Genomic DNA, 12,818 nt, shown 5'->3' with positions numbered 1-12,818 from the left:
GGCCTCCCTCAACCGCTGCAAGAGCAAGATTCTGACAGGGATGAACATCTTGTTCCCTCTCCTCTATGTGGGTAACTTGCTGAAATTCCCTGGGGGCTTTCCAGGTTGGGCGTTTGGGTGAAGTATACAAGGTGTTCATGGACAGGTTCTGCCTGAACTTTGGAACCAAGAAGGTGGAACTAAACTGTCACCAGGTCAGACCACTGGCAGAGGAACCTTACAAACGGAAGCCTGACAGTGGTCCAGACTCACTAACTAGCCACTGGTCATCCAAACATTGGCTCACAGGGTCCACACTGGCCCAGGCCCTGTCCTCTCTCTGCACTCTGTCCCCCACTGGTCCCCATCTCTATAGATATCGAGTAGATAATTCAGGGCACTTCCTATGGCCCACAAGTTCCACTCACCCAACCCTCCTTCCCTATCTTGTTCAAGTACTTACGGAAAGTTAAAAAAAAAATTTTTTTAATCTTACAAGGGGAATGAAAGGTGGCAGAGCCCATCCAAAACGTTTGTCGCGAGCTGACTAATTTAATACCTAGATACATGCTCATTAGGGATCTCCTTAAGCCTGGAAGGAATTCCTTGTTGTGGGAGCAAGTCCTAGCAGTGACTTCAGTTGCTGATGAATTTATTAACCAACAATTAACATAAGGGCAAGGTCCATGGACAGTCCTTGGCGAAGCTAAGAAAGGCAGGACTTTAGTTACCCTTCCACTGGTGTTCTCAGTCCAGAGAGGTGATGGGTAGAGAGAGGGCTGGAGACTGGGCAAAGGCTGTTGGCCTTTCCTACTCGGCCAAAGAGAAGAGATCCCTCATCACAATGGCTGGAGCCTCCATCCATCCCACTCCCCCCTCCCCGGCTTTCCTGCAGCTTCTGTTCAGCCCAGAGTTTAGAATTCAATCCAGGAACAGGCATGACAAACAACTATTTTTCATTTCCATGGAGACCAGGGCCTGCAATAGAACCAGGACTCCATGCCTGAAATGCCAACACAGCCTGACCCACTTTCCCTCTTCCTACAAAAACAAAGTAAGTTTGTTTGGGTCCTACCAGAGCTGAGGGAGAAGCCAGAGCTCCTGTTATCTCTATGGACATTCTGAAGAGGAACAAATTATGACAACCTTTGAAAACTCTGATGATGCTACAGAACCAGTGTCGGAAGTCAGACATGAATTGTTTCACCCAAAGGGCTCATAGGCTGCACCAAATCCATTCTGCATCCTTGTCCTAACCTTCTGGAGGAAGAAGTTCTATCCCCTAAGAGATGTACTTAATGACCAGAGATCCAACTCCTGGAATCTAAACTCAGGGAACTGCTTCCTCATCTTCATCTTGTACTACTTTCTCCCTCACTCTTTTCTGGCCTCCCTTCCGTTCATTGAACACACCAAGTTTACCCCTGCCTCAGGAGATCTGCTCTTGCTGGTCCCTCTGCCTAGAACTCTTCTTTTGGAGTTTTGAATTCTGATTCCTTTTCAACCTTCAGATCAAAGCTCAAATGTCACCTCCCCAGAGCAGCCTGTCTTGAAGGACCACTCAATCTAAAGTGGCCTCCCTGTCCCCAGGCAATCATTATCATATCATGCCATTTCCCCCTTTCATGGCACTTATCAGGAGCTGAAACTGTCTCGCTTTTTGTTGCTGTTGAGTTGTCTATCACTAAATTGAACGCTCCACAGGGACTGGGGCCTTGTCTACTGTGTGGCTCCCCAGTGCCTCTAGAACAATGACATACACTGGCATCACAGATATGCATTGTATGAAAAGGAATGAGCTCTTTTTAAAGTTGCTTGTTCTATTGTTCAGCCATTAAGTTAGATATTTCTTTCTTGAGACTGAACCAAATCTGCCTTCTTATAACACCAGCCCCTTGGTTCTTATCCTGACTTCTGGATCCATGAAAACTAAAATATGACATCATTTCCAGACTGTTTGCTGGCCTGGTCACTTTGTCTAACAGACATCAGTGTATATGTCTGAGTTTAAATTCTGAGCTGGTTTGTGCCCTTGAGAAAAAAATCACTTTATCTTTCTATGCACCTGTGTTCCTTGTCTGTCGAATGATCAAAACCTACCTTACTAGGGTGAGAGGAAGAATCTTAAATAAATAAATAAATAAATAACCTAATTAGATAATGCATCCCCAAAGTAACGGGCATCCTATAATTGCTCAAGGAGCAAAAAAATTGTTAGAAGTAGAAAGTGAATTCCCAGTTAAGAAACTGAATCCTGTTTCTAAACTCTGTCCTTTCCACATGGCCAAGACAAGGGATGGGAACATAGATTGCTGCTATTCGATCTTCAGCTGGTCCCTACTTCCACAGGGCTGGGAGGACAAAGACTTAGATGAAGCAGAAGACACTGACATTAAACATAGGAATGTACTAGTACAATTTCCTTTCCCTGAGATTGTTCACAACAGGACAAACGCCTAACACTGGAGACAGTCCTGCTGGGTTCACAGGCAGTATTGGCTGAACTGATCTATAATAATAGTTTGGAAAGGGCCTTAGCAGTGATGTAATCCAACCTCCCACCAGATGCAAGAATTCCCTCTGCAAGGCCCTGACTACAGCCACCCAGCCTCTGCTTCAGATTTCCAATGAGAGAGAGCTTACCAGGTGGCCACATACATGTTTGGAAAGCTCTAAAGGGAGTTTTAAGTGCCACGGTCCTAGTTTATCCATGATTCTCAGTGATCATTATTCATCCAGTTCTCTCTGAGTTTCACAGTCTTTAGAAATTAAGCTAACCTTGCTGACTCGATGTCATTAAACAAGCATTTATTGAGCACCCACTATGCGCCTCCAACTTTGTGATACATATTCATCCTGGGGGCCCCATAGGGCAGCGACCGTGTCATGGTTCTTTGTAGACACACAAAGATTAAATACACAATATTAAACCTGATATTGGGCACACAGTAGGGACTTAATTTTGTGTGTGTGTGTGTGAGGAAGATCAGCCCTGAGCTAACATTCATGCCAATCCTCCTCTTTTTTTGCTGAGGAAGACTGGCCCTGGGCTAACATCCGTGCCCATCTTCCTCCACTTTATATGGGACGCCACCACAGCATGGCTTGACAAGCGGTGCATCAGTGCGCGCCCGGGGTCCGAACCCGGGCCGCCAGCAGCGGAGCGCACGCACTTAACTGCTATGCCACGGGGCCAGCCCCGGGACTTAATATTTTTAAACTTGACTATCGGTCTCAGCCAAATCTAAGTACAATCCTACCCAAAGTATTTCAGAAGTCTCAACACTCAGGAGAACAGGACCCTGTGAAAGCAGAAAGGTGCTAAGCTATCCCAGGGAGCCCCTTCCCAGAAAGCGATTTCCAATTCACTGGGGGGCCACAAACCACTGGAACAAGGCAGGAAGGAGTTCAACTGAATAGAACTTCCAGCTTCTTCTAAGTTTGCTCGTCAAGGGCTTCTCCCCCATCCTTAGCAGAAACGTTGCTACTAAAACTGAAAAGAACTTGTGCAGGATCCATCCATCCATCCACCCAACAAACAGCTGAAGAGACCACACTCTGTGCCAGGTAACGTTCTAGGCATTTGGAATACAGGCTGTACCTCTAAGGAACTCACAATCTGGTGGGAGATACAGACATGTCATTAGGTAACTAACACCATGCAATAAGAGCTACTTGGATTCAATCAAAACATCTCCCCTCGGCACCTGTGAAGGAAGCCAGGCAGTCCTGACTCAGCCCCTTCCCAGTGTATGATCTCGGGGCAAACCACTCCTCTCTGAGCCTCAGCTTGTGAGAAGAATGAGTGTGAATGCCACCGAATCTCCACAAAGACTCAAGAGGAGGATGACAAAGAGCATATAAAGGATGCACCGTGAACTACTGAGAGCAGTAGCTTCTCTGAGACAGAAGGACTCAGACCTAAATTAGACAAAGGTCCAGAAACAAGATCCAGGCAGTCTGGGCCCCTAGTTAATTTAGCACCACCAGCTTTCCCTCCGGTCAGGGCCACACCACCTCAGGTATCAAAGGTTGTTGTCACACTGTCACAAGAAAGTTCCTAGCCAGGCAGTCAGCCTGAGGGGTGTGCAGGGTGTATGTGCAGGAGAGGAAATAACAGCATTCGGTGCACCCTGCCCCTCCTGTCACTCCTCGCTAACCTCAGTGTTACAGCCAAGTGGAAGGCTAATCCCTTCCTGACCCTTATGTATTCAAACCCAGTTCTGACTTACTTTTCTGCTAGAGATCAAACAGAAACAGGCCCAAGAATAACTATTATGTTAAAATCATAGAAATTTTAGAACAAACAGGATGGGAAGAGGTCAGCCCATCTGCCTGGCTGCAGGCAGATACCACGCCACCCAAGAGAGAATTTACCCTAATTTAAAGTAGATTCTGGGTACAAAATTCCAAGGCTTCCCTTTGTGACCCTTCTCATTGTCTCCTGCTACCATCAGGAATTTCTTCATGATTGCAACAAAAACCTGTTATGATGCACTTAACACCATTTTCTTCTATTCCAGCTTTCCTGACGTGAGGTCAGTTCATTAGCTATAACCCTCCTTCCTTGTTCCTATCCTCCTTTATTTGGGTGGAATGATTCTAAGCCTCAAACCTATTTTCAGAAGTTAAAAATCATTTCTTCTACATCATTTCCACCAAATCTTTGTTTAGATTATAGCTCAAGTGACACAGAAGTAATTAATTGACAATGTAACTCATTTCACCTTTGGGCAATTCTTTTTATTTTAAGCTCAAACTGTTTCCTGTGGTTTCCTACCAAAGGCCCTATTTCTACCCAATTGGCAGCCACAGAATAAATCAGATTCCTGTTCCACATGCAATTTTAACGTGGCTCTCATGCTTCCTCAGCCTTTTCTCCTCCAGACTTGCTAGTCCCTCCAGCCATCCCTCACATAGCATGGGTATGGATCCCTCAGCCATTGGGTTCGCTCTCCTCTGAATGAATTCCAGTTCATCTCAATCTCTCTTAAACTGTAAAGCCCAGAAATAGATGTAATAGTGCAAGAGAAGTGCTCTGAGAGCAGAACCATTGACCCATGTGCTTTGGAAATTAGAGTGCAAACATATATTTTTGAAGTCATCTTCTGAATCAGGGGAATCTGGAATTAGTCACTATTCTCTTATGAGTCTCTGGTTATAGCCTACAGGCTAAAGAGGGTGCATGCATGTGTAACATATGTGTGCATATCCCCATAAGGAACACCCCCCAACCAGACAAACCCGGGAGTTCCGGTGGGATGATGAAGAATCCACCCACCTCTCACCCAACTCAGGTTAGACTACAATTCCGAACATTTATATGAATATCTCCAGGACAGATGCAAAACCACAGCCCTTAGAGATTCTCTTATCTAGAGATGTCAAGTTCTTAGCAAATGTTTTCCCTCCTAAATCCAAACATTTGTTGCCTGACTTACAGATAAGCTGAAGTTTTGCCTGATTGGCCGGGAGTAATACTGTGAGGTTCCGAGGTCATTAGGAAAACTGAATCCAGCCCTGTCTTGTCCGTAACCAGGAATAGAAGGGTACATGTGTGCAAACATGTGTATAGCAAAGGGTGCCTGCACCCTCTACACTTTACTAAGGAGGTCTCAGGTGATCATCAGGACCTTCTAAGCAGGACTGTCTAAATCGGGGGTCAGCAAACTACAACCTACGGGCCAAACCCAGCCTGCCGCCCGTTTTTGTATGACCCATGAGCTACGAATGGTTTTTACGTTTTTAAATGGTTAAAAAAAAAAAAAAGAATATCTTGTGACATGTGAAAACTATATGAAATGAAAATTTCAGAGTCCATAAATAAACTTTTAGTGGGAACACAGCCACACACATAGGTTGGTATATTGTCTGTGGCTGCTTCCGCCGTACAAAGCAGAGTTGAGTCGGTGTCAGGGAGACAGCAGGGCCCACAAAGCCTAAAATATTTACTTTCCGGCCCTTTACCGAAACAGTTGGCCAAACCTTGGTCTAACAATGTATGACCTTGGAAAGGTCTTTTCTGGGAGCCTGCTTCTCCTCTGTCAAGTTGGGGAGGAGGGTGTCTGTGTCCCACAGACAGGGAATCTGTGCTTGATGACTCCACAAGTTGGGGGAAGGGGCTCCTGGCTTGCTCTCCCCTGCAGAGGAAATTTGTACGGCAGGAAAGGAGTTTTTTTCTAGGTAGAATGATAAAAACTCCCATTCCATCATTCTCTCCCAATGGGGTACTACTTTCCAGGGCCTTGACACTGACACTCTCCTGCCACAGGCAGCCCCCAAAGACATCCCTTTCTCCTTCCCTTCTTCCAAGGCCAGCTTTTTCCACCCTGGTCCTAAACTTTCAACTGTGGAGTGCTATCCAAAGCAAAGGAGAAAAATGTGCCCTCTGCTCAAGGCTGGCTGAGGATAGAGGCGAGGCGGGAAGCAGAGGAGAGAGGGGGCGTCCACCGAAGCACAGTGTGCCAGCAAGTGTCAGAGCAGGTAGAGAGGCAAAAGTCCTTCCCCGGCCCTGGCTGAGCCTTGGCTGAGTCCTCAGGGAGACAGAGAGCTCAAGTTCTCCCCCACCCTCCACTTGCCTAAATCAAGCAAATAACTAACAATGCAAGGAGGTGTGGGGGAGGAAGGCCCAGCCACTGGGTATCTATTTTCTGAAAACACATGGCAAATCTCTGAGCCAAATGCAGGCTAAGCCAAAGAATAAACAAACCCCTTTATTTCCCTGAGACAGAGCTATCAACTTCCCTCTCACCCTCTCCTTCCGCTAGCCAGATCCATGCATCCCATGGCTCTCCCCCTGTGGGAGAAGCAGTTTCTGTCCATATCTGAGAGGGTGGCCTGTCTTACAACCTGCCAGCCTGCCTCCCTCCCTTGCTACCCACTGCTCTGGTCACCTCTCCCCCACCAGGGGCACCCCAGAGCCAAGTTGCTGGGTAGAGAACAGGAGCACATGGCCTGTCCACACCTCCCTCAGAAGCACCGGCCAGCTCTCCATGACGCACCGCTAATTCAATCCTCTGCCCTCCTTTCTCCAAGTCAGAGGACCCTGAAAAAGTCTTGCTGGCCAAGGGGAGCCTATCAGCCCCAACTCAACCCCTCCCTCCACCCAACGTGGACCCACCCCTCAGAGCTCCAAAGCTCAGCTCGCAGTGCTGCTAGGGAGGAGGGGAGGAAGGAGGAGAGAAGAGCTAGGGAGGGAAAAGAATGTGGCATCTCTGCAGCATGATGTCACACTGGCTGCTTTCGGATCCCCCAACACAGAACAGAAGCAAACAACATGGACTCCGGATTTACTCTGCCTTGAAAGGTCCGTGTTCTAGGCAGCTCCTCGGAGCAGCCTGAGCCAGCTGGAAAAAGCACACAGCCAGGCAGAGAGGTCCTGGCTACAGCCCCCAGGGCCCCAACGCGACCCGGCATAGCCACCCCTTCAAAAAAATCCCCCGAGGAAACAAAGATAGACTGACACATACACACACACAAGCGTCAGCACGAGTTAGCACTAACCTGGAAGCCATTAGGAACGGTAGTAGAGTGCAGTGCAGAGAGGAACTCATTCATTCATGCATTGGGCAGTGGGGGGCGGGGGCGGGAAGCGGGGGCCCTGAGGACGCCGGAGGGCACTCACCTCCATGACCACCCCACAGCCCAGTTTCTAATGGGGGAAGGGAGTGGGGGCAGGGCTCTCATAAGCTGGGGGAGCTTCCTTTCTCTGCTGCTTCGCACAGCTCTGGAATTTTAAGCATGACTCCCCTTTATTTTCTTTTCCCCCACCTCCCTCTGCGGCTGTTATTTGGTGTGGCCGTGCAGCCGAACAGAAGTCCCTCTCTCCCTCACCCTTGCTCCCTTTCTCTCTCCCTCTGCCTCTGCCTCCCTCACAGACAGCTGTTCGCCAGCTCCTGCACGCACGCGCACAGGCGCACAGACACACTCAGACACGCACCCTTCTTGCGCACAGACACAAGCGCGCGCATACACACGCGCACACCCCCTGCCGCCTGCCGCTTTACATAATGCAACTCTTTGGTGCAGTCAGCTTGCCAGCTCTCAATTATTCATGCCAGCTTGGAGAACAGAGCCACTGGGGCTGCGGGCGTTAGTTCCTCTTCATCCGCAAATCTGACAAAACACAAGCTGATGCTCCAGAGAGAGTGTGCTCCCTTTGCCGCCACCAATTATTTCCCAGGTGTTGCCTATCAGGTCAACCTGTATCAAGGAGGTGACACTAAATCAAAACACAGGCGCCTGGCTCAAAATAGAGCCTTGCATCTTTCAAATGCTGACAGCTGCTCTCCCTGCCTGAGCTTTGAGAATAGAGGAAAAGCGCAAGGCAGCAGCACTGGAGACCATAATCTGCAAAAGAAAATGGCTGAGGGCCTCTTCAGGGTAGCTTCTCCCGGACTTCCAAGGCGGCAGAGACACTTGCTTCTTGAACAGGTCAGACTCATATGGATGAGAAAATAACACTTAAGTAAAGCACTTACATTCATGACAAAGCAGGGTCATCTGAGTTTTCAAACTCTAAGCTGCGCCTCCTAAAATTGTTTCTTCTCCTGTCTATTCACTGAAATGCAGTGTTGGCACTGAAACACCAAATTCAACTGAGCCCCCAGACGAATGCTCTCTCAGAGGAGAGGTGTTCTATTCAACGATATTAATGAATATTTTGAAAGTCACTTATGGCTTACAAAGCACTTTCACTCCTGTTAATTCATTTGATTCCCACAACAATCATCTATATAGGTCTGATTATGACCACATCTAACATAAGGATGCTGAGCCCTGGATGGGTGGAAGGCTCCGAGGCAAGAAAGGCTGAACTGGGAATCCAGGTCACCTGACTCTAAACCCCATGATAATGAGCTACCTAACACCCGAACTATGACTGTGAATCTGTGGAGAACCATCCTCACCTTCTGAGGGAGTGGCAGTGGAAACCCAAACCGTCCAAAACAAACAACAAAAACAATGATGCTGGTTAGCCCAATGTTTCTCAAACTTTAATCACCTGAGGATCTTGTTAAACTGGATTCTGACTTCTGGGTCTGGGGAGGGCCCAGGGTCGACCTTTCTGCCAAACTCCCAGGTGATGCCCATGTTGCTATTCCATGGACCACACTTTGAGTTGCAAAGGGTTAGCTTATGCATTCTCGCTCTTTGGATGTTCCTAAAAGACTGAGTTTTGTCTGTCTGCAGCAGCTGCACAGGATTACATGCTGATGGTGAATATTAATTATTATCCATTGATGTCACTTGTGACCTGCTCCCCAGACTCATCCTGACAGCTAATACTTCTTGAGCATATGCTGGGAAAAAGTCTCATTCTGGGATTGCCAAGCCCTACAGGCACATCGTGAAAGGTCTTCCCAGGACTGTTTCTGTCTGCAGCCTGTTGACAGAACAGCAGCCTCAAGGTATCTAGGAAGCACCTGAGTTTGGGCTGTCTGGCCCCCACCTCAGTTACCTAGAACAATTTCAGCTCCAAAGAAAAGTGTACTGGTAATGCCCTGGGACACGAGCCCTACCCCAGTTCTACCCACCCCTACTTGTCTGGCTCAAGTTCCACCTCTTCTGAAATGCCTTGCTTGCTCTGAACCACCCACCTGCCTCCTCTTCTGTTGGACTTGGGAGTCAGATCTGCATCCAAGGCTAAGTCTTGCTGCTTTCTGGCTGTGACCCTGAGTAAGTCTCCCACCTACCACTACCTCAGACTCAGTTTCTTCATCTGAAAAAGTCAATAATATGTATTTTCTCCCTTACATTGTTGAAAATGATGAAATAAAATAAAGGCATGGAAGACCACCCAAGAGAAGTTGGCTACCTCCTCCACCCCTGCCCTTATAAACTACAGTATACAATTTAGAACTTAATTGTAGAGTCTGTTGTTCCCTCTGTTGGTTTTATCTCCCTAGGAAAATTGTAGGCTATTTCTTTCATGTCCCTCCAACATGTAGGTGTCCTGGGTACGGCACAGGTATTCAGTAAATACCTTTGCACTGAATGTCCTGTCCTCCAGTAAGACAGCAAACAAAGGGGTTGCTGAAGCCAACCGGCCGGCACCCTGGTCCTGGCTCCTCCACTCAGTATGTGACTGTGGACAAATCATGCTAACTTTGCAGGGGCTTTGCTTCTTCCACTGTAAAACGCAGAGATTCATTTTTCTTCCAAAACAGCTCTACATAGCCCTATATTGTTAGTATCTTCATGGTAGCTGATAGCTGTTGGTTAAAAGGGCAGGCGCAGAGATCAGACAAACCTCATGCAAACGCTGGTTCTCAATGACTAATTTTCTGACCTGTGAAAAGCTAACCTCACTAAGCTCCAGACTTCTTAATCTTTAAAGTAATCACAAAAATAAACGACTCTTACTGGATCGTGTGAGGATTAAATGAGGTAAATACATGTAACAAACTTTTCACTATATCTGATACAAAGTATCTGTCCAATAAATGAAAACTATTATTATTATCAATACTTGTCAAAAACAATAGCTATTTTTGTGTGTGTGTGTGAAGATGGGCCCTGAGCTAACATCCGTTGCCAATCCTCCTCTTTTTTCGCTGAGGAAGATTGGCCCTGGGCTAACATCCGTGCCCATCTTCCTCTACTTTATATGGGATGCAGCCACAGCATGGCTTGACAAGCGGTGCATCGGTCCGCACCCCGGGATTCGAACCTGTGAACCCCAGGCCGCTGAAGCGGAGCACACCAACTTAACCGCTATGCCACCGGGCCAGCCCCAACAATAGCTATTTTTGAAAAGCACAATGAAAGATATTTTCTAGTGGTGAGAAAAGTATTCAGAAGACTTCAATTGAGTCTGAGTCTAAGAAAATCTCAGCTCCTTAAGATGCATGAGGTATGTGCACGGTATTTCCTCAGTCACCAAAGTGTCCTTCGCCTGCTCCTCCCAAACTGGACCTCATTAAATATAAGCAAGTTACAGAGCAAGCAAATCAGAGAAATCTGGACTATGTCTACTGTGTTATAAAATGTAAGCCTTTCTTTCATAATTAGAAGCTTCTCACTTGAGCTACATAAAACCAAAATTATCCTGGTAATAAATAGAAACAGAAAGAGTACTTTCTATGTGCAATTTGCTAAGTCTCTGATGTGAATGATGGTATTTAATCCTACCAACAACGTTTAGAAACAGGTACTTATCACCCCATTTTTCTGATGAGGAAACTGACAGGTAGAGGGTTTAATAACTTTCCTATAGTATATGGTTAATTAACAGTAAATTATTAGTTAATTTCAGTATCTGAAACCCAGATTGCCTTACCTGAGTCCCACCTGTAACAGTTATGTTGCGTATGAAAAGCAGGTGCAACTGACTTGTCATCAGGAGGGCAGGGGCGTTTTTTACTAACAGTGTTTATAGATTTGCTCTGCTCCCCTCATCCTCCTTGAAAGGCACAGCACAAACTCAGAGGAGGCCAGCTGAGTCCAAGAGATCACACACTGTGATCATAACAAAGCTAACCGGACTTCTACAGATGGAACTCAATGGGCCCCCGGACCCAATCTCCACATTTTCACGCTATTTGGTGCCTAAATTCCCAAACTGGTTTTCTGCAAATGAACTTAGGAAACCGAGGTATAAGTAGGTACTTTTTTATGAATTACATGTTTCCCTTAGAGATAGAGAAAACTGACATCAGTTTCTATTTTTGAAAGGAAAAGAGATTTATGCAAGTCCTGTGCAGTATCAAAAGCACTTTCCAAAGAGCACTCTGGAGGAATCGGGGGAAGAAAGAGAAGTTAAGGTATACCTGCAAATCCAGTTGAACCAAATAGTCCCATTTACCCCAGGCCTGTTCAATCACATTCTGTAACATGAAGGTTGGTGTCTACACAGCATCTTGTTCACCTCAAGTGCTTAATAACTGTTGTTGACAAGAATGAGAGATAGAGATAATAAAGGATAACGTCTTATTATATCTTTGAATCCTACTCCATCCCAACAAAAACAAGACTTTTTACATAGTAAGTACTTCAAACATTTTAACTAAATCTGAATTTGTTGAATTATGGGGAATGACAGGCAAAAGTGAACCTGATTATACTACTATCATCATCCAAACCACAGGTGCTTTTATAAAGCATAAACATCGAGGCAATTCCTGAAGTGTGGGGTAAGTCCGAGAAGGAAAAGGAACAGAGATCTAACATTTACTGGGAATCTACCATGTGTTAGGCACATATTTTATTTATTTATACAACTTTTATTTAATCAAACAGATGAGCAAACTGAGTATAGAAGCCTACCCTTACCCAAGGTCATGCAGGTATTTCTCGAATCCATGTCTGCAGCATACCATGCTACTCCATAAATAACATCTACTAAGTAAAAGCACTTCAAAGGTCACTGCACTTAATCATAACAGGTTACAATCACAATATTGCATTTAACCCTCAAAATAACTCTGCAAAGTAAGTTCCATCGTTCCCACTTAGGCCAATTGTCCATTCATTGCCCCTCAGCTCCAAATCCATCCTCCTTTGCCCTGTCTTGTCATGCTGGAGCTGGACCCTGTGAACATTTCGCCAGCTTTCCAGTGAGTCTCACTGGCATCCCAGCAGTGAGTTTCCAATTTATCTGCCCCAGCCTGCAGCACCTCAGGAACCTTCTGGGCCAGACACTGGGCCATAGCCACACCCTCTCCAATGAGCTCTGAATCTTAGCCTTGCGTGGGGAGCACCACTAGAAGTTTGTTCCTCCGTTGGGTGCTCTGCCTCAATCCTACAGGTAGCGGTTGTTTCCTACATCTGTTATTCCTGCATTCTTTAGAGTCCTCTGTACCCTTTTACTTGTTAATGATTCTTAATATTAAATCTTC

General features: G+C 46.3%; 1 protein-coding gene across 13 annotated transcripts in view; it reads right to left on the bottom strand.

Annotated features, from left to right (window-relative positions):
• Positions 1–12,818, bottom strand: part of GRAMD1B (GRAM domain containing 1B) — a 229,257-nt gene that overhangs the window by 50,739 nt on the left and 165,700 nt on the right. Inside the window, exon 1 of one of the 13 annotated variants that reach the window (XM_087433839.1) lies at positions 7,604–7,743. The exons of 11 other annotated variants lie outside the window; for them this stretch is intronic. In XM_087433839.1, the coding sequence (XP_087289965.1) occupies positions 7,604–7,665 (62 nt within the window). In that variant the 5' untranslated portion in view covers positions 7,666–7,743. Of the gene's footprint in view, positions 1–7,482; positions 7,562–7,603; positions 7,744–12,818 lie in introns of those variants that run through there. One more of the 13 variants, XM_087433840.1, reaches the window with a different exon arrangement.

This window comes from Ceratotherium simum, chromosome 7, assembly GCF_057802395.1.
Source record: "Ceratotherium simum simum isolate JZ-2026a chromosome 7, ASM5780239v1, whole genome shotgun sequence".
Lineage (NCBI taxonomy): Eukaryota > Metazoa > Chordata > Mammalia > Perissodactyla > Rhinocerotidae > Ceratotherium > Ceratotherium simum.
The sequence above is the reverse complement of the archived record's forward strand: the minus strand, read 5'-3'. Positions and strand labels throughout refer to the sequence as shown.